This window comes from Marmota marmota, unplaced genomic scaffold, assembly GCF_001458135.2.
Source record: "Marmota marmota marmota unplaced genomic scaffold, marMar, whole genome shotgun sequence".
Classification (NCBI taxonomy): Eukaryota; Metazoa; Chordata; class Mammalia; order Rodentia; family Sciuridae; genus Marmota; species Marmota marmota.
The window spans coordinates 43,368,660-43,393,259 of NW_026000229.1; the positions used below are offsets into that span (position 1 = coordinate 43,368,660).

At 39.1% G+C, this 24,600-nt stretch overlaps 1 protein-coding gene across 6 annotated transcripts in view; it reads right to left on the reverse strand.

Moving 5' to 3' along the window:
- Nucleotides 1–24,600, reverse strand: part of Fmn1 (formin 1) — a 399,662-nt gene that overhangs the window by 22,152 nt on the left and 352,910 nt on the right. For all 6 annotated transcript variants that reach the window (XR_007343831.1, XM_048793077.1, XM_015480855.2 and 3 more), the window contains 2 exons: nt 18,655–18,706; nt 13,651–13,800 (listed from right to left, as the gene is read on the reverse strand). Coding sequence is in view for 5 of the 6 variants with exons in the window: in XM_048793077.1 (XP_048649034.1) it covers nt 13,651–13,800; nt 18,655–18,706 (202 nt within the window). In the remaining variant the exon portion in view is untranslated. The remainder of the gene's footprint in view (nt 1–13,650; nt 13,801–18,654; nt 18,707–24,600) is intronic.

The window sequence follows — 24,600 nt, forward strand, 5'->3', positions numbered from 1 at the left end:
TCTCTTCTTTCTTATGAGGATGCCTATACTCCCCCCAAGGAGTTGTTGGGGGCCCTGGCAAAGTATAGTTGCTGCCAGTGTTTGCTGAGGAAAGGCACAAGTGTGAGGCAAGACAGTGCAGTGTGCCCTCCAAGGCTCCTGGCCGTGAAAGGGTGGCAGCCTGGTTTCATATTAGAATCACCTGGAGTGGGAGTTCCGCCTTTACCTAGAATTTAGAAAGCTGCAAGAGAACACTGATCCCATCCAGCATTGAAAAGAGCAGGATAATAGACAAAATCATCATTTTTCTTCAACCCATCAGAGAGCAGAGGTCACAGGCACTTGGAACGCTGCTTTCAGTCACATGCTTTCCCATAGAAGTTTAGGCCCCCAACTATTGTAGCCTTGTTTTCTGGGAGAGCGTAAAGGTGAACATACTCTGGGCTCTCTACAGGCTAGATTTATGTGGCTGTAGCTAAACCAAACTAATTTGGAATCCAACCATTCATGGATGGAGGGAACATAGTACCATTTTTTTTCTTTTGATATTCAGTATTTCATTGGTTTATGATACTAAAATTATCAGATTAACTAAAGTCATCATCAGTATCAGCAGACCCTGGGGTCATCATCAAGTGCATAATAAGAGAAGCATCTTCATTTTTGACAACAAGATTGAGCAAAAACAACCAATAAAGAGATGAGATATTGAGGGAGTGGGATAATGCTGTGTCCGGGCTGCTCGCACCTGTCACAACTGCAAAACTCAGACCTTAGAGCATTAGTTGCAAAGTGTCTTGCAAAGGGTGTTATTAAGCAAAGGTGCTTCGGGGAGAAGGGGAAGAGTTAGGGATCCCTTTAGATCATAACATCTTTTAAGTCCTGCTTCAGTAAGAAAAGTTTTGTTTTGTCTATTGAAATTTCAAACATGTATTCATTTGTACAAGAACTTTTTTTAAAAATTTTAATTTCAGCTGGATAACTCCTGTGTATGGAACTTAAAAGGACCTACTGAGGCTCCTAGAGGGGAATAGAAAACAATCTCCCTCTTGCGGAGAACCACAGTCAACAGAGGCCTCTTCATAAAGATTTGTCCAGGGATATCTTGGAGGTGGACACTGGATTTGAGATGATGAGGCTTCACAAAGGATGATTCTTCTGACAGCCACAGCTATCAGATTCCAGATTTGGGGATCTAATAACTATTAAATCTACAAAAGTCAAAACATGGCCAGCAGTACTACTGTCCCCTACCTATAACCTTCCAGATGTGTTCTGAGGTTGGGAGATCACAGATCTCTGGCAAACAGTCATATTCAGGTATGTGAGGACAGATGGGGATGAGCACAAATAGAGTAAGTACAACACTATCACTGTGCTACTAAACTTCAAAGAGGAAACCTGACCAGCCCTCCAGTAGTGTGACCTGAAGACATCACTCACAGCATGACACAGACCACGCGCTTCCTCCATGGCTCTCAGTGTCAATGACTTTGGAAACACCGGTGGGTGAAGGTAAAGAAATGGGAGGCACTGGGGGATCATGGTTCATGAAGCGTGTGCCAGGAAAAGCAAGACATCAGATCAGCCGTGATGTACGTCTCTTTTAGGAACTTAGTATCATTCTTCACTAAAGAAGCAGGCCAAAATGGACTAGAGAATGGGCAGAGTGTGCTCTGTTGCCAACCCTCATAGAAATGGACCTCTTAGCATGTCACAGAGAGCACCTAAGCTCCCTAAAAAGCACAATGGCCAAAGCTGAACGTCCAAGCCACTATACCACAAGATTCATCCTCAAAGGTAAAGAGAGCTGAACCTAGAACCTCTCTAACTAATTCAAGAACTCTATGTTCTCATGACTATTTTGAAATACACGCAGGAACACTATGAGCCACACGTGGAAAAAACACGTCTTCATCACTGGCCCAGTTGATTGTGACCTAGGGCCCTTTGAAGGGTGAACAGGTCTTTATGAAGTGGAAAGGTATCTCCTAGCACCTGTAAAATAAATGACTTGCCAGTCTGCCTGATCTATGTGGGTTGGTTGTGCAATCCCTATTAGGGCCAGCATCTTCTACAAGCAAATGATGATACTCTTGTGGTCTCCTTCAGAATAAAAAGTCAGAGAAGGGGTGTAAGCAACTGCAGAGATGACACACCAAATTCCTATTCACTTCTTTTCACAACGATTTTCTTGCAACCCAGGACTAAGTAACAATAGGCCATGGCACAAGGAACACCTTACAGACTTTAGGGAGGAGTAGAGGGACTTTGTTGCCTCAGAAAATTCACTGTAATATGAATTATGGTTCTCAGACAGAGGAGATTGGGCAACAAGTTGATACTTTCCTTATAAGGATTACTTAAAACATAGATGATATTAACATTACAGAGGCTGTAATGTGCTTTGAGGAAGACATGGCTACATCTGGTCTTTCAATACCCTATAAGTTAACAAAAAAGTACGGCCACCAGTTTGTTGAGTCAATTTATTCCTCTGTAGCCACAGGAGAAGGGACTAATGTCCAGGTTCAGTTCTAAATAAGTGCAATCATGGAGACCTGCAGGGGCTGTGGGGACCGCTGTTATTTCTACCCTTCCTGACAGAATTCACTCAACTAGGCATTTCTGAATTCTGATTATTTCCACCATAGGCCACGGTTATAGTTATGAAAGTCAAAAGAATAAGTAAAGTCACTCTCTACTGTCAGTGAAAAAGCAAACAACAAGAAGACCAAACTCAGGCTGGGGTTGTGGCTCAGTGGTAGAGCGCTTGCCTAGCATGTGGAAGCACTGGGCTCAATTCTCAGCACCACATATAAATAAATAAATGAAATAAAGGTTCATCAACAACTTAAAAAACAAAAACCATTTCATTAGCTCCTCAATGTAAAGGGAAATTTCTCTCTCACTGTAGGAGCTGACAAAAACATCACCGACTAGTCTATCTGGAACATTTCCAAAGGGCAAGAAAATAAAACTCAGAGAAAGGCCATAGACAAATATGAAACACTGTAACTCTCAATCCACTTATCTCAGGCAGGCAAACAGGGCCACATACTTAGATGGACACACACTCTTCTAGGCCCATTCTCTCCTCAGAGCCTGACCCTTGACCCTGGCTACCTCTTTCCCCTCTACTCTCATGCCCCCCAGGTCAGCCTCGCGGGCTGTCATGGTAAGACAGACCAGCAGGAATGAAATACAAGCCGTAGGCTTAGAAGACTGAGCTGCTCACACATCAGGATCTATCGTCTAAAGGTTATTCCATGATAAATTAGCCCATCGTTTCTACTTCCTAAATCTGACAATTTTCTACACCCCATTCCTCAGTAAGATATTTTTCTGTTTTCAACTAAGGAAGTCCTTTTGGAGACTGAATTTCAGCAGTTACACAAATCAGCCACTTGGTAGTTTTTGTGGGTTATCACTTGTAGTACCCAAACACACTTTGACTTGAAGTGATTAATTGCAGAACAAAGGCTGCTTCCGTTTGCAGAGCTTCTCCTCCAGGCCACAGGGGAGTGGAAGTGGAGGGGGGCTAGACTTGCCCTGGAATGCCTGATCAGTTAAAGCCAATCATTCTGCACTTGGTAGACATAACACTCTGAGCCGACCCGGAGATCTAGGTGCAGAGTGAAAGGTAACAGCACTGCCTCTCCTCACTTGGGAAGAGGGCCTGGGAGACAGCTTGGAAAAGTGAGGGTGGCTCTGTGTTATAAACCTGCAATGAAATGGAAGTGCACAGCTCGTCTTTGGAAGACATTTCCAATGCTGTTAATGAAGACATGCCTGTGCTTGCTGATGTTGATTCCCCTTTTCCTTTTGAACCCTGTACCACCTAAGGAGTCTTACCAAAAACTCACACTGATCAGAGCCTGTTTGCACAGTGACTAGAACAAAAAGGGGAGGAAGCAGGGGAGATTGTCTGGAATAGGGAGCCTTCCTGGCGCCCCTCAAATCATACTACCCAGGCAGCCCCCTCTGTGCATCTCTGCCCAAGGCAGGAGCTGTCAAGAATCTCACAGATAAGTAATTTAGAAATATTCTGGCTGAATGAAGGAGACTTACTTTGGGTTTCCATTGCTCTCTGCCAAGCTAGAGAAATAGAGTGTGGACAGATGCTCTCTAAGGTCCTGATTTGAGCTCCAAAGAGGTTTGAGGCTTGGCACAGCAATAAATCCCAGGGATCTTCACCTCCTTGTTTTTTTTTTTTTTTTTTCAAACAAATTGAAAGTAATGCAATCAAGAACAGAGAAGGTGATTGTTTTACCCCATCAACTAATCTTTCTTGTTCTGAACATGTCTATTCTCTTTAACAAAGCTATTAAGATTTTTCGATTCTTGGGCAAAAGTGACCCATGTGGGATATATTTGAGAAATTCCACCACCACAATCCAAATAAATAAAATGTCTCATCTCTCTACAGCAGACAGCAAATCTCATAATCAGTTTCAACATGGCAAAAGAAAATATAATGGTCATTTATTTGTTCAAAAATATTAATTGAGCGCCTACTATGCATAAGGAAACAGAGGTCCTAGAGAGAAAACAAATTAGTAGAAGACATTGTACTTATCTTCTAGGATCCTACAATTTACTTAAGAAATAAAATGTTTATTACCTAAAGAATGAAAACAAATTAGTAAGTGCCAAAATTGGAGGCTCCATAAACACCCATAGTTTTGGAGGAGAGAGAGAGAGCTCCCAGAGATTGGAGAAAAATAAATGAAGCAGTCTGTGAACAGTACATTAAAGTCTTACAGAAATAGTTTCATAGCTTATATATCAATTAAGACATACTAGATATTTTAAAAGAATGTGTTAACAGATATTTTTGAAGATTGTGTTTAAATTTAGTGGTGAGAAAACAAATTAGTAGAAGGCATTGTACTTATCTTGTAGGCTTTATATTCCAGAAATATGCAAAAACCAGAAACCATGGTAGACAAAGCACTCAGAGAAGGACCCACCAAAAAGAGAGCACTTAGTTAGGCTGATTCCAAAAATCATACTATGTGATTCCTCCAAGCAATGTGACCTTCTAGAATATTCTCGTTTCTTCCTTTTCTAAGTAGTTGAATTTATCTGCTTTATCAATCTGTAGCTCATTTCCTACCTAAAACTGCAGGAAATTAAGAGATACCAGATCACCAAAGTCTAGTCCCTAAACTTGGCTGAGGGTAAGGTAAGGTAAGGTAAGTTGTCCTCCTTTCTCCCACTTCTGAAGTTAATTTTGTACATTTAAACAGAGAGGCAGTGGAGTCAAGGCATTTATTGAGGCAACCAAGCACAAATGTTCTTGCTCTGCCATCCTTGTGGGGAACTTCTAAAACCACAGATTCCTAGATTCCAACCTCTGGGGTTCTGATTCAGTGGATCTATTTATAGTGGTTCTGAAGATCTGGCAGTTTTGTGAGCTGTTGATCTCCAACATTCCCCTACTGGCTTCTGTGTTTCCCTTCAACGCCCTGCTGAGGGTATCCTTTTTATAGCTAAATATCCTTCCAAAGCCCTCTCTAGCTTCTACATTTCCTCTGCATCATTTTCTCCTCCAAACTCTCATACCACCCGGGATTTCCAGTGCACACTTGCTACCAATTGACCATGCTGTGAAGCCCTCTCTATGTCAATAAACATGTTTCTAGCCCTATGCTGGAGAACACACCATAGAAGACACAATGGAGAACAATCTTACATCCTGGAGGTGGAAGGAGACACACCAAATGGCTAAAATAACAGGTTGGAATGAGTTAAATGCTAAAGGGTGGTAAGAAAAACATTCTGTCCAAAGACCAGGGAAAAGGTAATTCTTCGTAGGAGGATTTCAGACAATTTCTAGAGGAAATGGCACAGCAGTGAATCCCAAGGATGTGGGGGAGGCTGTCCTTAAAGGATGACTATTTCCTGATCATAAAATAGCCAGGGATGATGCAGAGTGAAGAGATTATCTAATAAGAACACAAAGAAAGAAGGCAAAGGTGGGAGAACCAGAAAGTAGTCATTATATTAGGATGTGGATAGGAAATGAGGCTGCAAATGGGTTGAGGGCAGATTCTTGGAGGGTCAGCTGTAACTTGGGAAAGAATATGGACTACTTGAAAGAGCTCAAGCTTTAGTGTCAAAAACAAAAAACAAAATCCCCCTAGGATTTTATCCTCATTCGAATTGGTTATTAGTGAAACTGTATTACTCTCTCATCCTTATCTTTTAGGGTTGCTGTGAGGACTCAAAATATTAATGAATGAAAGTATCAAACATAGCTATTTCTCATCTCATTATTTCACGAGCAATGGGAAACAACAGAATATGCTTACAGAGATTGATCCGGTCTAACTTCTGATTTGAAAGCTAGCTAGATGCAATGTTAAGGGACAAAGAGGAAATAGAAAACCTCTAGGCAGAGAGAACAGTTACAGGGATGTTTCAATATCCCAGGTGTGAGATGACGAGGTCTTGAGTTAAGACAGAGCCACTGTGAGTCTAAGGCAAAGAAGAATGACCTCAGAGGAGCAAAACTGAGAAGTGTCAGCAAGAGGTGGAAAATGAATCTCGCAGCACTGAAGATGATTTGTGTTTCTTGCCTGTCTTTTGCTACTATGAGGAGGACAGTGTTGCAACTGGAAGTTAGGAAACCTAGGAGGGTTGGGCCTCAGTTGACACAGAATGACTTCTAGCGGGGACATGATGAAGTACAGATGAGGGCTGGGCATCTTTAGCAATGTCCCAGTGTGCAACAGGAGATTTACCTAAAACTTAGAAAGGAGGTCAGTTCTGGATAGGAATACTGGAAAGGTCTTGGCAAAGCTGTGAATATCGTTGAGAGAGGGTGAGGGTGGAGAGAAGAAAGGAGGAAGACTGAGACCCGAACCTTGCAAAAGGTCCACCCTTAAGGAATTAATGAAAAAGAGAAGTTAATGGAGGAGGCAGAGGGGCAGTCACCTTCACAGAAAGAAGGCCTAAGTATACTATCAGAAATGAGGCCTTTCAAGATAGAAAAAACTACCAGCATCATCAAAAATAAGCATCAGCTGGGTTAGCCATTTGATTTTGCAATTAGAAAATGTGGTAAAGGCTGCCAGTGATATCAACATGCCATTCTCTTGCTTCCTTCAGTAACAGAACCCACAAGACTTTAGCTGGGCACATGGCTCCTGGCTAAGCCTGCACTTCTTAGTCTCTGTTGTGTATGTTCATAAGACAAAGTTCTCCCCAATGGCTAAATCGGGAGAGACATAAGCACCTTCTAGCTCATCCTGCTGAAAGCACAGGGTGTGCTCTCCCCTGCCCTGCCTGGAACTCAGGAGTGTGGTGGACACAACATGTGCCATTTTCATTCAGCCTTGTGACTAGGGATAATGCCACAAGAGAAAGGGAAACTGGGCCCCTGACATCTAAACTCCTTACACCAGATTGTTACACAAAGAAAAATTAGTTTGTCTCTTAAATGACAATTATTTTGGTCCTTGTTTTGGAAGCCAGGACTTTATCTTTATAGATATAAGAGAGAGGGTGTGGTGAGGAAATGAATATAAACCATTCTCCTAAAAGTGAGAAGGGAAAGGAAAAGATAGCTTCAAGAGGAAGGATGGTCAATAGGAGTGTTTTGTTTTAAAAATCCAGGATTTTACAATTATTGACATTTTTTAGTATATATACTCTCCTTGTTCATGGAATATTTTTAGTTGTAAGGAGGCAATTTAAAATTTTTGCTTGGGAAACTAACAAGTGGGTTTTATTTTTGTCATTATGATAGTTGTATTCATAAGTAAGGTCTTTGGGGGCATTTACTGTTTGTGTACTTGCACAGAACTATTTTCAAATGGGACTTAGGAAAATTCAAAGTTTTGCCAATTAACTAGAGGGTGATCATTTATATTATTAAGAAATCCCTTTAAAATAAGAAACTTCTTAGCATTTAGGTATACATAAACCATTTAATTACATAATGGAAGGCTAGAGAAAAGAAAGTCACTTGTTAGTGAAATGGTCATGTATAGAGGTCAGTAGGAAAGCAGAATTCAATACATAAATATTTTAGTTTAGGGAGTTTTTTTCAGGAATAACAAAGACATGAAATACCTGCAATGTCTGTCCTGCACTCAATGGCCCTTTTGTGGGTTGAGGGGTGACCATACTAAGTTCTAAACTCTTGATCCTACAGCAACCCAAGCAGTAGGGAGCTCTCAGAACCACCCTTGGGATAACCCCAAACAGCCTGGAACTATCTGCTGTCCAGGCAGTGGCAGTCACATAATTAACCATAATAGCTGCACAAAATATACTTAAAACAACATTCCTGTTGGTATTTAGCTGCACTAAAATAACAAAGTAACTACCCATTCCCCCATGTGTAAATTATAGATATTATGGTTATGTACATAATGAAATTTCTTATTTGCATTTCACATAAAATTCACCAAACTCTTTATCCACTCATTACTTATCCATTATGGGTTTTTTAAATAGCACTTTTAAAAAGTTTGCTTTGGCTCAGGGTGAATTATTTGCCCAGACTTTATTCCTGGAGTCATGACTCCCCTGGGCCTTCTTCACCTTTTGCAAATTCATAGCTCATTTTGTGGGGGTGGGAGTGGTTTGTGTGTATGCATGGGCATATGTGGAAGCAGTCTTAATATTTCCTAAATGATGAAATATCTTATAAGATATAAATATATCTATAACCCAGAGGAATTAAATAGCTAAAACAATCATAATAGGCAGAAAAGGGATAAGGAATATACCATAAAGGTAGCAGCAAGAATTAGGTTATCTCTTTGCCATCATGCATATACTTGGATAAAATTTGTTGATACATAGTGGAAGAAAAGAATGTGCTAAAAATCCAATGAATGTTTAAATATTAAGAGAGACACAAATGTAACAGTATATAAGAAGGTAAACAGGAAAAGCTGCTTTCAAGCTTAAAATACAATCTTGAGGAACTATAATATACCACCAAATGCATTGTTGGATGTGAATAAGCACAGGAAAATATTTTTTGTGTGTGTTAGTTTAATTAAAAATATGTGATCCTCAATATCAACATAAATATTTTACATGAAGAACTAGGGGAGAGAGGCAAGGTAATTGTAGACACTGACCAATTTCAAGAGGGCAGTGACAGCTTCCAAACTCTCCCCCATTCATCTGTCAGACCTTGGCTTGAATGTCTTCCAATATAGTTCCTAATGAGTTCAAGAGCAAAGAGAGGGATTATCTTAAAAATTAAAGATGGAGGTCTTCAATCTATTAGAAAAAGTCCTTTCTAGATTGATAGATTCATAGGGGCTTTGAGCTAGAAGAGATCAGAGCTAACATTTAGTTCCTGTCTCATCCTAATGCATACATTTCATCATAGGGACAACTGGGTCCTACATAGTAAATGGCCCACGATCATGAAGCAAATTAATGGCAGAGTGAAAGGTTAAAATGTTGATTTTTGACTCTGTCCACTAGAGGTAGAGGTTTCTTTTTCACTGATGGGCACTACCTATACTCAGAAGGAATAAGAGAAAGGACTGGTATGCTTCCCTGGAGGATGAGTCTTGCTAATGGGGTAGTACAATGACTGGGTGGGCACAGACTGAAAGTCTGGGGTTTAGGGGCTTCTGGATTTGTGTCTGGATACAGGAGTTTGCTCTTTTGCCTAAGACTATCTTAAATTAAAAGGAGAATTTGATGCCATGAATATACAACAGACAGTAGATTGCTCTTCTAGTGAGAGTTAATTGACAGAAAAACCATGTCCCAGTGAATATCTTATCTCTTCTACTCAACCAGAGTGATGCCTGACACCAGTTTAATGATATAGTTTATTGCTCACTCAAAAGGGACAGGAATATTGGAAGTTTTCATAAGTCATTTGTGTGTCTATAGATTCCTCCTGGTTTTATTAGGGGCAGCTGTTGCCTTGTTATGGAGATACATTTATCTCAACTTTGCACCAAGCTAATGCATATGCATGGCAGTCACGCTAAGCAGACAAAGTAGTAAACATTCTCTATTTAACCTAAAGTTAACCTCACATGGCCTAACATAGTTTTCAATACTTTAATTTCATTTGGAAATAGAGTTTAAACAAAACATCATTTTCTTTTACAAAATACTATTACTGATTTCATTTTCCCAAAAGATTTCTTAGCTTTTAGATGACTTCCTTTTATTTATATTTTTTACTTTTTTTGGTTCTTTTTAGTTATACAGACAGTAGAATTCATTCTGATATAATTATACAAGCATGGAATGAATGAATATATATATATATATATATATATATATATTTTCTCCCCATTCTTTTGGATATAAACAATAGTAGGATTCTCTATGGTGTATTCATATATGGACACAGGAAAATTATTTTGGATTCACTGCACTGTCTTTCCTTTTCCTATCTCCTCTCCTCTCCCTTCCCTTCTTTCCCTGTTGTCTAATCTACTGAATATCTATTCTTCCTCTCTCCCTCCATATTGTGTTAGCTTTCACATATCAGTGAAATATTCAACCTTTGGCTTTGAGGACTGGCTTATTTCACTTAGCATGATAGTCTCCAGATCCATTCATTTACTAGCAAATATCATAAAGTCTTTCTTCTTTATGTCTGAGTAATACTGTTTTGTACATACATATCACATTTTCTTTATGCATTCATCTGTTGGTGGGCACTAAGTTCATTCCAAAGCTTGGCTATTGTGAATGGAGCTGCTATAAACATTGATGGGGCTGTGTCACTGTATTATGCTGATTTTAAATCCTTTGGCTATATACCAAGGAGTGGGATAGCTGGGTCAAATGGTGGTTCTATTCCTAGTTTTTTGAGGAATCTCTATACTGCTTCCCAGAGTGGTTTTCAAACATGTTTAAAAATAAGTGGGTTCAATTTCTTCTGATGGGATTCAAACTACATTTTTTCCCCCCTAATAGCTACATGATGTCAGGTTCATTTGGTTAAGAATTTAGTTTTTCAGAATGTCTTTGTACTACTCTTGTTGATGATGTTATGTTACCTCTTGACATTCAGTATTGTTGGGACTTCATGAATTTCTGGGGAATGATTAATCAAAATAATAATATCAAATATCATTAAATAAATGTCAAAACAAAGTAATTATATTGTTTCCTGTTTAATTATAATAGAAAAATTTAAATTATTTTGCTTATTTTATCCTAATGAATATATGATTGTAAGAGTCTGAAAGCTAAAATCCTTAGCAGATAGAAGGACAAAAAAAGAAAAAAATTCTTACCTCACAAGAAAACCTGGATGATCACTTTAACTGGATAATCACTTTAACTGGTCGAACAGGAATATACATAATGTGCTATTGTTTCCTTACTAATAGATTTTTCCAAACAAGTTGCTTCCAAAAATATTTTGTAAGCTGTCATTAGCTTTCAGAGATGTTGCTTTAGGTGGGAAACCTTGGTGATCCATCTCACAAAGCATGGCTAGAAAGAAGAGACCCTGAAACTGCTAAATGAAAACTGAAAAGTGTCTTGTGAAGTCGTGACCCTTTAAAGGTGTTGGTTTACAGAGTGTGAAACAGGCAATTTACCAGCTGTACCCAGGAAGCTACTCTGAAAATGCTATGGTGGGGAATCAGAGAAAAAGTCATTCTGAAGATGGCTAGATACCACCACCACGGCAGACCCACAATTAGTTTGGTCTAACTTCTTTGACAGGGGAAATTTCTTAATTTGGAATACAATTCAGTATTTCAACAGAAGATTATTAACATGAAACGCAATCCATTACCCTCTCTGCTGTTTTTTTTGTTGTTGTTTATTATTATTATTTTTTTTGGACCATTTTTAAAACTCGAAGGACAAATTCACTAAGGACTATGCTCAAAATGGGACATGCAAATTCCTTATCAAAAGCTGCACATTCAGAACCCATTGCTGGGTTCCAAGCCTTCTGTGTGGATCTGGAGAGCCAGTGGGCCCACTGCCATCCTGTTGAAACAGGAAGAGGAGCTCACTCTACCACTCTCATTAAGAATCAATTTTGTGGAAGTTAATTTTAGCTTACTTTTAAGGGCTAGATAAGCAGATAAGCATTGTTGGGTGCCAAGAATTTTAGAATGTTTTTCATAATGTGGTCAACAACCCATTTTTTAACATACCCCTTGACTTTTCTAGATTTTATGAGGCCCATAATTACATTTTTTAGGGGGGTGGTGTGATATTTCAATACATGTATCACAATGTGTAATACCTGGTCAGGGTAACTGCAACATCCGTCACCTTAAACATTCTTCATTTCTTTGTTGAGAACATCCTAAATTCTCTCTCCTAGCTATTTTGAAAAGTGAAATTATTGTCAACCATACTTATCCTGCCATGCTATAGATTTAAATTTTCTCTCTTTGATTTATCTATATGATAAATATACCCAGTTTAATTCCCATATTCCCAAAGAGGTAACTATGGAAAGACATGTCAATAAACTGTTTTTTGTTGTTTTTTTTTTCCTTTTTCTTTCTTTTTCTGTTTGGTGGAGCTGGGAATTGATTCCAGGGCCTCATGCATGCTAAACAAGTGCTCTACCTCTGAGCTATAAGCTACAGCCCCAGTATTAATAAACATTCTTAAAGCTCTTTGACTTCCTTGGAAAGAATGGCTTTTTAAAAAAAGATTCCTTGAGAAAATATTTAGAGACTCATTAATACTGGGTAAAAAATCTCTAAATTTTAGAAATCTTAAAAACAAGTTCTTAAAATAGTGCTTAAAGGTCAAACATTAGTAGAAGTTTTGTGCATGTTTAAGAACATGGGATGTATACTTTTCTTTGATTACAAAGTGAAGAACAGAAATTATGGCATTTTAGGTCTCTCACTGTTATGTGAGATATAGCTTCTATAATTAAATGAATTGTCTCCTTTGTTTTGTGGAACTTTTTCTCCTTCCAGGCCATTCTGAATGATGCTCTCATACATCTGTTCTTCTAGAGCTAGTGGAAGTCTAAATCCATGTCACCCTTTACAGGATAGCAGCAGTCTAACCACAAGAATAATTTCTTTTTTGATAAACAGGGCCAATGTCAGTCTCTCTAGAGAGAATGAACACACACACACACACACACACACACACACATATACACACACACACACACAGCCTATATTCAGGGCCAATTTTTTTTTCTACCCCCAACTAATAAAATGAGGAGGCTGAGCGGCGTGCAGTTTGATGTCCTCAGCAGGATACGGGGAGTCAGAAGTGACGCTGTAAATCCAGCACGGGGCTTCAACACTGTGTGAAGTGTGGCCTGAGCCTCGGAGATTTCCCTTTGATGCAAGTTCAGTATATTAATGGGAAAAGCATTCACTTTTATTTGTCTGCACTGTCTGCGACGGCGAGGCTGCCTCATTTAGGTTGGGCGGACATGAAAATACACAGAGAAGCAATCTGTTGCAAATTAGCACAACTCTCCTTTCATTTGCTAGCTAGTAATTAGGAGGGGTTAAGAAAGTGTGACTTATCAGATTGTATAAGCATATCTGCTTGTGTGGACAGCAAGCTTTCTCCCAATTGCCCTAGGAACCCTGAGGCAATAATCCTTCCTGGATGTCCACTTGATCCAAAAGAAAACATGGGCGTGTGTGGAATATACACACTTTGTTGGGTTGGAAATTAATGCCTGAGGAGCATTAATGCTTTTTAGTACCTTACCTTTCTTTAGAGATGTTTTTATTCTCCCGTTTCCAAATAGCCTTGAAGTCACTGCAGAACTCATACCACACCATAAACACGTAGCTCGGTGTGATCTCCTTCTCACCGGCCTTTGGCTTCATTCCAAAATATCCTACTGTTGTCTCAAAACTGCAACAGGTAAGGGGAAAAAATGGAGAGAGGTAGACGATGAGAAACTGTCAATACCCAAACCCACCGGGGTGTGGAAAAGCAGGTAGCTTGCCACACACCTATTCTCTAAAGATGAGTTCTGGCTCGTGGCTACTATAGTATACCCTAAGCCTCAGAAAACTAATTTGTCCAAACTGATTTGCCAATAAGTACAACCTGATTGGGGAAACTTCTTATATCTATTAAAAACAGCACATATAACCTAAAGAAGTATGTACGTTAAACTTCTTGAGTTTGTTCTTCATCTCAAATCCATGTCGCTTACCTGCTCTTCATTTTGTGTTTAATGACTACAAGACTGATGATATACTGACTCAATAGCATTAGTAGTAGTCAGGTAGATGTCCATTGGGAACAACTAAACTGCTGAATGTTTCAAGGAAAATCAGTTCTATCTGTTTTCTGGCATACTCTGGCTTTGTTATCTTGCATTGAACCCTCAGTATCTATGACTCAAAAATTCTCAAGGGTACAATAGGAGACTCAGACTATATGATCTTTAAGAGAGTTACATTTAGACGCTTGATACCATATAAAGACATAATCTACCAACAAACAAAAATAGATATAATTGTGAAACTAGCAATGTTTGGATGAAAAATCACCTCTGATCTTGAGAAACGATCTCCAATCTGATCAGAAAAGAACTCAGATTTTCCAGAGTAGATTTCTAGATATCATTAAGACCTACCCCATGGAACCTCACTGTGTAGCCGACTTCCCAGGCCTCCCAAGCAGCCCTCCTTGGAGGCACTAGCTTTGCAGCAATTTTTAGCTCTGAACTCAATCTTTCCCTCTTACCCTCACCCACCCCAAGCCACACAAGCTCATTTGCCACAAGCAAGAACACTTAAATAGCCCCCTTTTCTGGGGTGTTGGAAACTAATCAAAGCAGGAGTGGCTGGCCAGGTTTATTACTCAATACCCTATCATCTGTTCAGACACAGTGTCTTTTTTCTTTTTCTTTCTTTCTTTTCTTCTTCTTTTTTTTTTTTTTGTGACCGTCCTGAATACTGAGTTCCTAATGGAACTCTATTCAATGGCATATATAAAACCCTGAAGTCCCATTACTATTATGGAGCATACTTTCATCTCATTCTCAGTTATTGGGCAATATGTATCTCATAAGATTTTATCACATTTCACAGATGAACTGTTAATTGATTCCATGGCTACGATTAGGTGAGATCCAAGCTGGAGCTACAGCTCTGAGTCCCATAAATTCTTTGTGCTTCTGTAAATAACAAATCTGTTTTTAATGCAAATGAAAACTACTGGTCAGGGAGTTTTGGACCCTGGTTATTAAAAGACTGAAGTGCATACGTGGAGAAAGGCAAGGGCTGTAGTAATCTCTTAAGGGGTTCTCTGATAATTCCAACCAGTAATCAAAGAAAGTAGCAAAGTCCACTCTCTGCCCAGACATGATTTCTAATGCTGTGGCAGTCAAAATACTTATAAAACCAAATGCGCACTCTACAGCATATTCAAAATGGAAATTATACTGACTGCAGTATGGGAACACATAAGGGAAGAGTTCCTAAAGCAGCAGAACATAAGTTTCCTATAAGGTCATAGGACTTTAGAATTGAAAGGGAGTGACTTTAATATTCTCATTTTACAGATAAGAAAACAGAGGCATGGAAAGATTGAATGACTTCATTCATTGACAGAGTTGGGTCTAGAACTCAGGTCCTCTGACTCCCTGGGGGAAATGCTCTTTCTGTTCTTCCCTTCTGTGGTTCATGCTCACTGACAAAGGCACTTAGATAAAATAGTCATTTTCCTTGTTTCTACCTTAGACACAGTTGCCCTCTCTATCATACAGAGCCAGAATATTCATCACCCCAGGAGGGCTCACCATCAGTTCTTCTTTTATGTTCACCTTCAATACAGACACAGATGGACTTGTGCATTAACAGAGAAGAGAAAATCTCCCGTTCTCTGAATTTAGATGAAGAGGTTATTTTACAGCAGGACATAGTGATGAGCACAGTGAGTCTCATCACTGAGATTCATGGATCACCCACAGCATTCCCTGGAGTTTAGATTGTGAGACGGAGACATTGCAAATACAGGTGCTGCTTCAGAAAATGGCATGATTGTTGGATGGTGGTTATCATGGAGCGTGAGAGAAGCATGCCAACATCCCAGGACCTCCCTTTTCCCACTTCTAAACTAAAGTCAACCACTGTCCCCTTGGCCTTTCCCTGTGAGTCCTTGCTTGCTCCTCTGCATGGGGATAAAAACTAAAAAGAAACACCCAATTCCAGATGTTTTTGTAACTGCTTTGGGAATGCAGAAAGCAAGTTACCCCCCTTTGGAAGAATCAGGGCAAACAGAGTCCCAGAGCATGGTGTGGTTCTGGGCTCTGCAACTCTGACAAAGATGAAGTTGCTCAGAGGATGTCCCTTATTCGATTTCAGTGTAACCCCTTTAAGGAAAAGCTCAAAGCCAGACTATGAACCCACAACTGTCTGATAAGATCTAGACTATTGTCCTCCCCAGACAAATCGCTCTTCATTCCAAATTCAGTTTTGATTCACAGAAGACTGATTGTTGAAAACCTTCTGAAATCTAGGCAAGAAAACTGCTGATATTTAGCCACCAGGATAATTTTCTCCAATAGACAGGAAACAAAGAATCAATGATAAGTTTTGATATTTGTAATTGTCAGCAGATAACTCTAAAAAAGCATTCGGCTTTTAAAAGATTGATTTCTAATCATATGTTTTGTTTTATACAATGTTTTTATTTCTCCCTGAGCTAGTCCCTGACTCCTTTTCCCTCATGCTATAATTCCTTGTCTGATCCGTATCATTTAAATTCAGCCAAACATCTTTAGAGTACAGACAACGATTTTATCAAAGAGCCCATAGCAAAATGAACTGTTCTACTTTTACAGCGTTGGGATGCCAAAGCGGAACACATCCACTTACTGGTTTACATGCATGCCTTCAGAATCTGCTTAGGAAAAGCAAATATTCCTTAGCCTCAGAGTAAACTGTTTCTCTTGAGAATAAAACATAAGAATTTACTAAATCTCACACGAATATTGCAACAGTGACCACAACCTCCTTAAAGAGTATAACCAAACAACTGTGGTTTCTCCATTAAAGATGGCATCTGACATATTTCATGAATGACATGAAAGCTAGACTACCTTCGTCACAAAGCCACGGAAAACGCTGACAACCAAAATTTATGATTCCCCTCAGCATAGCTAATGCACAGCAGCAGCTTCGGCCTCTCTAAGGTGGGCCCCTTTTTCCTTTACTGACAGTCTTGAAAAAGGATTAGAAATTTGACATCTACCCTGCAGCTAAATTTCTATTTGGTCCAATACCAGTGTGCCCTTGTTGCCAGTCTCTTCTCTATGAGCTATTTCTATAACACAGGCACATACTCATTTTATATATCGAGGAAGGAAATTTTAGTGTTGGATAAGAACAGTAGGGGGCACAAAAATCTAAAAACATAACCAGGTAATCATCTTAGTTTTCAATGATTATCATGACAGATTGATACTCATGATTCAAGAACAGGTCTGCACTCAGAAAACTACAAGATGTGCCTTAATCTTGCTTTCATCAGAATTTTAATTTTCTTGGCAATTACAGTAAGAAGCGGGGCAAGATGTTGGCACCTGTCAAAGCAGGGCAGACGGCACTGTCTGGGGGTTTTCAGTACACTCAAAAAATGTGGCTAGAGCAGAGGAAAATGGCTCATTTCTAGTTTGTTCATTTGGATTTAAATTCTTCTCCTCACCTATTTATGAGGCTCATGGTTTCCTTATATGCTGCTCCCTACCCCTACGTTCTCACCTAATTTTCTAGCACTTTTCAAATCAGTCCTAATAAAACATATTTCAGTCCTCTGCCCTGAATTTGAGAATGGCTGTGTCTATTTCTAGTCACTTCAAAAAGGGAGGGACAACCAAGCCGACTAACCTGTCAACTAGCAAAAAAGAAAGACCTGCAAGGGCTCATCATGCATGATTATTAGGCTATCTGGGATGGAGGGTCTCACTCTGGTGTCTACTGAGAGACAGAGAGAGAGAGAGAGGGAGGAGCAGGGAAGAGGCCTAGAGTGGGTGTGAGGCTGAACAGAAGACCCGTGAGGTGTCTCCCAATTCTGGGGGGATTTTCCAGATGCTGAAGCTGTCCCTTCTTTCCATCTGTCCCATTGTCTACAAAAATCTTGTAGACTATATTTGAGGAAAGATAAAGTCTCCTAGGTGTTTGTAATAATTGGATTAAACCAGTGGTAAAGGATCAAATTGTTCCTAACTTCCATAAAGTGGCCGAGGAGCAGAGCAGTGGAGGAGACGCAAATGGATGGGATAGTGTCACAGCACATGTATGAGGCAAGTCACTTCTGAATGATTCTCCATTTCTTGGGAAAAATATCCCCAAGTCTTGTAAAAGAGCTTTCACCCCAGCTCCCAATTGAACCCTACCATTCCTGGATGCATGATTTTAACAAATGGAGTCTAAAGAATGGCTACTTAAACATTATGGGAATGAAATAATCCAGTCCCAAAAAGACAGATACTGCATGATCCATTGCTTACATGAGGTCCCTAGAGTAGAGCGTCACAGAGACAGGAAGTAGAAGGATGGCTGCCATGGACTAGGGGAGGGAAATAAGGAGTCAGTCCTTACTGGGTACAGAGTTCTAGGTGGGGAAGATGAAGAAGGTTCTGGAGACGGATGGTCACACAGCAATGGGAATACACTCAATTATGGATGATGATGATGATGATAAAGAATATCTTCTCAAAGAAAGAATTGCAAGTAAGTCAGAATTTCTTACCTTTTCTGTGCATTCTCCAAATGGCTTTCTTCCATTTTATGTTCCTTTTTGGCTGTGAAAGAGAAAATAATTATGATTAAAATGATATTTTTCATCACACTCTTTGTATAATGGGATAGCTTTGAGTGCACCCATTGATTTTTACAGTAAATCTGAGTGCAGGGATTTACAAGCACTTGAGACCCCTCACTTTGCTACATCTGCCACACTGCTTTCTTGAAAACAGAGCTAACAGTGACCAAATAATCTTGTGTTTCTTCTGGGACACTTTTGAGAGTGAGAGGGAATGATATTAATAATTACACCTGGACAAAAATATAAATTGGAACAGTACAGGGCAGATTGGTAGATGTGGTCACTTGGGCCACAGCCAGACAAGCTTTGGCATGTTCCTACCACGTTTCCCTCACCCCAAAACAAAATAAATCCACTAGTATTTGCAGCAGCTCTTCTGGGACTCAAATAAACTCATAAGTACCCACGTATGCACACTCACACTCACAACTCCTTTGGCAGTCTGCTAAATGCCTTGGAAAAAACATACAAGACTGCTCAGGAAATCAATGATATGAGATATGTAGTCTGAACCTACAAATTAAGAACCCATGCTCTGTGGGGACTGTCTAATAAGGAGGTTTCACTTTTTCAAACACCATCTTCTCTGGCCTGATAAAGAAAAGAACATACCTCATCATCTGACATGTCACCCACTTCCCCTTCACAACCTGGTGATTACCCTTTTCCTCCTACAGCCTCTGTATTTCTGACAGATTATTTCTTTACTCCTTTGTCTACCATACAACAATTGAATGTAAGCTTCAATAAAGCAGAAACTTCATTCACCTTGCTTTCTGTTACAGATGTAAATGTGGGAAAGGACCCATGTAAATTATTTAACAAAAATGCATTTATTGGATACCACTTACTTAGAAGGAGAGATACTAGCTTTCCTAAGCATTAACACTTTGTTCAGAATATGAACATGAGCTATAGATTCTGAGGCTAAAGTTTTATACTAGTATCTCCAAGCATAATACATTTCAATTACTAAAATTATCTTGCTTAATATTAAACTAATTTGGTTTTGGTCAGTAAATCATTTTGGGCAGGGCTTAGTCACAGTTCTAGTCATCTGCTGCTGTATGTTCCTCTCCATGGTCATATACCTAGCAGAAATCTCTGTGAAATAGTCTGGTACTCAGCCCAATCAGACATTGAGAAATGACTTTCAGTAGTGAGCAGGTTTCCCCAAAGGTGAATCAAACTAGCTATTTGTTCTATTCTCATCCAGTGAAAAGAGAGAGGACAACACCTCTCTCAGGCCTGAGTGCCTTCCTGAAGGACCTTAGCTTTTCTCCATCACTAGATGGTTTCTAACTGGGTACTTCCACGCTGTGCTAAGTAGATTGTGTCCAAGTATCACTGCATATGAACTTAATGACAAAAAATACTCCATTCAAAGTGACTTAAACAGTAAGACTTTTTAATAATTCTATGGGAAATAACAGTGTCCAAATGTAAAAGAAGGTACTATGTTTTTTAAAATATGTATTTGCAGTATTGGGGATTGAACCTAGGGCCTCAGGCATGCCAGACACTCTACCACTGAGCTGCATCCCAAGACCTTTAAAATTTTTATTTTGAGACAGTCTTGCTAAGTTGTCCAGACTGGGCTCAAACATGTAATCTTACAGCCTCAGCCTCCCAAGTTGCTGGGATTACAGGCATGCACCACCATGTCCAGCTAAAGAAAAGTGTTATTTTTATTTTTTTAGTTGTCAATGGACCTTATTTTATTTATTTATATATGGTGTTGAGAATTGAACCTACTGCCTCACATGTGCTAGGCAAGTACTTTACCACTGAGCTACAAACCTAGCTCAAGAAAAGTGTTATTAAGAAGCAAAGAACATTATAGTAACTCTGAGTTTTGGGGAAAAGAGTCTTGAGAATGAGAAGAATTAAGAGGTCTGAATTCTTCCCACACCCAGGGACTATGCACAGATAGAAAAGGCCTCCTCCCCATGTGTGACTTAGAAGCTTTTCCAGCCTAAAATACTTCTCTTACCACAACATGTGAAAGTTCCAACTATATCATCATACATTTTAAGTCTCTAAGTCAAATTCAAATATATTAGATGGAAAGAAAATGTTTAAAAGACTAGGGTCACAAGCTCAATTTCTAATATCATCAACAAATAAGGTCATTAAGGGCCAAGTGTAAGCATCTTAATGTCCTAAAATTCTATTCCTTGTTTCTCCATGCGGGAACTGGGGAGTCTTATTGTGGGTAAGTGAACAGGGAAGTGGGAAAGCCATGTTCCATTTAGGAGAGATCAGAAACTTGTCAGCAAAACTTCTACTTTTTTGGGAGAATCTGAAAAGGGATTTTTAAATGAATATCTCAACTTTTAAAAATGTTTTCCCATACTTTGTAGAACAAAGCAATCCTTCCTGCCAGCCACATTTATCTCTGCAACCTCTGACTTCAGCCCTTATTGACTATCGACACATCATGAAATAGGCGGGTTTGTTCATGCATCCACACACATACACTATTCTAGATGCTTGGGTCCCAACAGTGAAGAAAGCAGACAAAGGTCCCTATAGAACTTTCATTCCAGTAAGGAAAGACAGACAATCAATCCTGAGAGAAAAAGATCCAGTGTAAGTAATTTCTGACCAGGGTTAGCAGGAATATTCCAGAGCATAAATGGATGCCTACAAAAGGAACCTCTGTGGGTTATGAATGAGACATGTCTAGACAGCTAGTGTACAACACATCAGTACTAGGCCGAAAACAGGAGAGACAATATTTAAATTGAAGAGAGTAAGTCTTAGATGAAAATTCTTCTTATCCTACAACTTTGTCAAATAGTGGCTCTGAATCTATGTATGAGATTTATTTAATCTTCTATTCCACCAAGCCCTGTGGACAGTAGTCTTTAGATGCTATTTTTTTTTTTTCAATTTAAACTTCGGTACCACCTGTGGGGGTAAGGTGAGTAGGTGTCTTCTTAGAAGAGTAAGTTTGGAGAGGTAGTAGCATCAGGAGAAAGAGAAATAAGCATCCCTTGGCTCTTCTCTCTCTCTCCTTCACAAGAAGCTGTCTCCTTGCCTGCAGCAAGTTATATTTAACTTTTTTCCAAATCAGGGGAGTAAAGGAGCTGCTTAGAATGACAATACCTTCAAGACAATAAAAGTAATAAGAAATAAGTCAGAATACTAACAATGAGAAGTTTTCACTTAACATTGATCTTTCAAACTTCTTCATCAAGGCTATATGTTCACAGTGATCATGATGAATTTCTGGAAGCAATTTGAGAGAGGGAAGTAAGTTCGCTCCATGACTTACCTGTGGTACAATAATTTTTTCTGTCATTGGTAGAACTGGTATTGCTTTCTTAAATTTTAATTTTTCTCCATGAAACAGCAGTATGTATTTTTCATAATTCTATGTCACTGACATAGAAGCAACAGAGCATCTCAAGAAAATATGTTTTTGTTTAGGAGATATTTATGTAGATTTTATTTGGTGTAGTCTTTACTGAATAAAGACCACTTTCTTCAGCACAAATCTTTTATGCCTCAGGATTTTATTTTCTCAAGCATTGCATGGTTTTTGTCTCATTAGTTGTCATGAAATTGCTCCAAAACAATAATTCTGAAACTCGTGTATACAATAACCTACACCAAGAGAAGCAGAAATGGCCCTTTCTAGTCAATGATTGTGGAATAAAGGAAAGCAAATCAGAATGCAAGACAGTTATGTGCCAAGTTTATAAGCCCTCCTCTATCACTTAAATGCTGTGCATTCCGTTGCTATTTCTACATCTGCTCTTTCTTCCTACTCTGAAATCTTGAAACCGTCAAAGTCATTCATGAGAGTTGGAGTCAACTTCTTCCAAACTCCTGTTAACAAGGATATTTTGCCCTCCTCCTGTGAATCATGAATGTTCTTAATGACATCTGGAATGGCGAGTCCTTTCCAGAAAGTCTTTAGTTTACTTTGCCCAGATCCATCACTATCATCAGCAGCTATAGCCTTGAAATGTGTTTCTCAAATAATAAGTCTTGAAAGTCAAAATTACTCCTTGATCAATGGGCTGCAGAATGGATGTTGTGTCAGTAGGCATGAGAACAAAATTCATTTCATTGTTCATCTCCACTAGAGCTGCTGGGTGACTAGGTGCATTGTCACTGAGAAGTAATATTTTGAGAGGAATCTATTTTTTTTTTCTGAGCAGTAGGTCTCAACAGTGGGCTTAAAATATTTAGTAAACCATGTTGTAAACAGATGTGCTGTCATCCAGACTTTGTTGTTCCATTTATAGAGCACAGGCGGAGTCCATTTAGTATCAGTCTTTAGGGCCTTAGTTTTTCATAATAGTAAATAGGCATTGGTTTTAGCTTAAACTCACTAGCTGTGTTAGCCCAACACAAAACCTAACAAGAAAGTCAGCCTGCTCTCCTAAGCCTGGGAGCCAGGTACTGACTTCTGCTCTATAGCTATGAAAGTCCTGGAAGTATCTTCTTCCAAAAGAAGGCTAGAAGACCGTTTCATCCACACAGGATCTGTCATTGAGTGTGGTCCCATCATTGTAACCTCACCAGTTCTGCTCAATCACTTGCCACAGCTTCTAGATCAGCACTTCTTTACCTTATACTTTGATGTTACACAGACGTCTTCTTTCCTCGAACCTCACCAACCAACCTCTTATAGTTTCAAACTTTCCTTCTGTAGCCTCATCACTGTTCTCAGTCTTCAGAGAATTAAACAGAGCGGGAGTCTTGCTCTGCATTAGGCTTTGGCTTGGGGGAATGTGTAGTTGCTTTGATCCTCTATCCAGAACATTAAAACTTTCTCCAGATCAGCAATAAGGTTGTATCACTTTCTTATCATTCATGTGTTTATTGGAGTAGCACTTTCAATTTCCTTCAGGAACTTTTCCTTTGCATTCACAATTTGGCTAAGTTTTTTTTTTGTTTGTTTGTTTTTTTCTGCAAGAGGCTTAGCTTTTGATGTGCCTTTCCTTACTAAACTTAATCATTTATAGCTTTTGATTTAAAGTGAGAGACTCTTCCTTTCACTTGAATACTGAGAGGCTAGTATGTGATTATTAACTGGCCTAATATTAATATTTTGTGGCTAAGGGAATAGGGAGGCCTGGGGAAGAGGACAAGGATGGGGAAATAGCCAGTTGGTGGAACAGTCAGTACACATACAACATTCATTGGTGTGAAGTTCTGTCATATGGAACTTGAAGCACCCAATGCCAAGAGTAATATAAAACATCACAGATCATCATAATAGATACAACAATAATGAAAAAGTGTGAAATACCGAGAGGTACCAAGATGTGACAGAACGCAAAGTGAGTACATAAATTTGGAAAAATGGCGCTTATAGACTTCCTCAATGTAGGGTTGTACAGACCTTCAACATATTAAAAATGCAAATCTGAGAAGCATGGTGAGGCAAAATGAAATAATAAGATTATATTCTATAGTTCTCTGACTCTAGGATAGGTATTAAAAATTTTCAGGAAAAAACAATGGATTTTTTTTTTCTGAAGAATATCCATAATCTATTTCAGTAGATGAGATTTTCCTTGTAATTGTTTTCAAGGAAGATTGGGTGTCCTCTGCTGAAAAGGTCAGTTTTTCCCATTTTACCTACAGAACTCATGTCCTTCCCCAGGTCTGTAAGACTTTAATACAGAAGTATGTGTTCCAGGTCCAACCCAAAGTCATGTCATCTCCTCTTTGAACTCATTTTGTCTTACTTAAACCTCAGAATAAAAAGCAAGAAACTGATTTATAATTTCATAAGTACCTGGCAGTCACAGAGTTAGGAGTGAGGAAGACAGAAGTATTTATAATTATTCTCACCTAATTCTTTCCAAGTAATGAGTATTGAGTTCTGTAATCTTTACCCTGATTAAC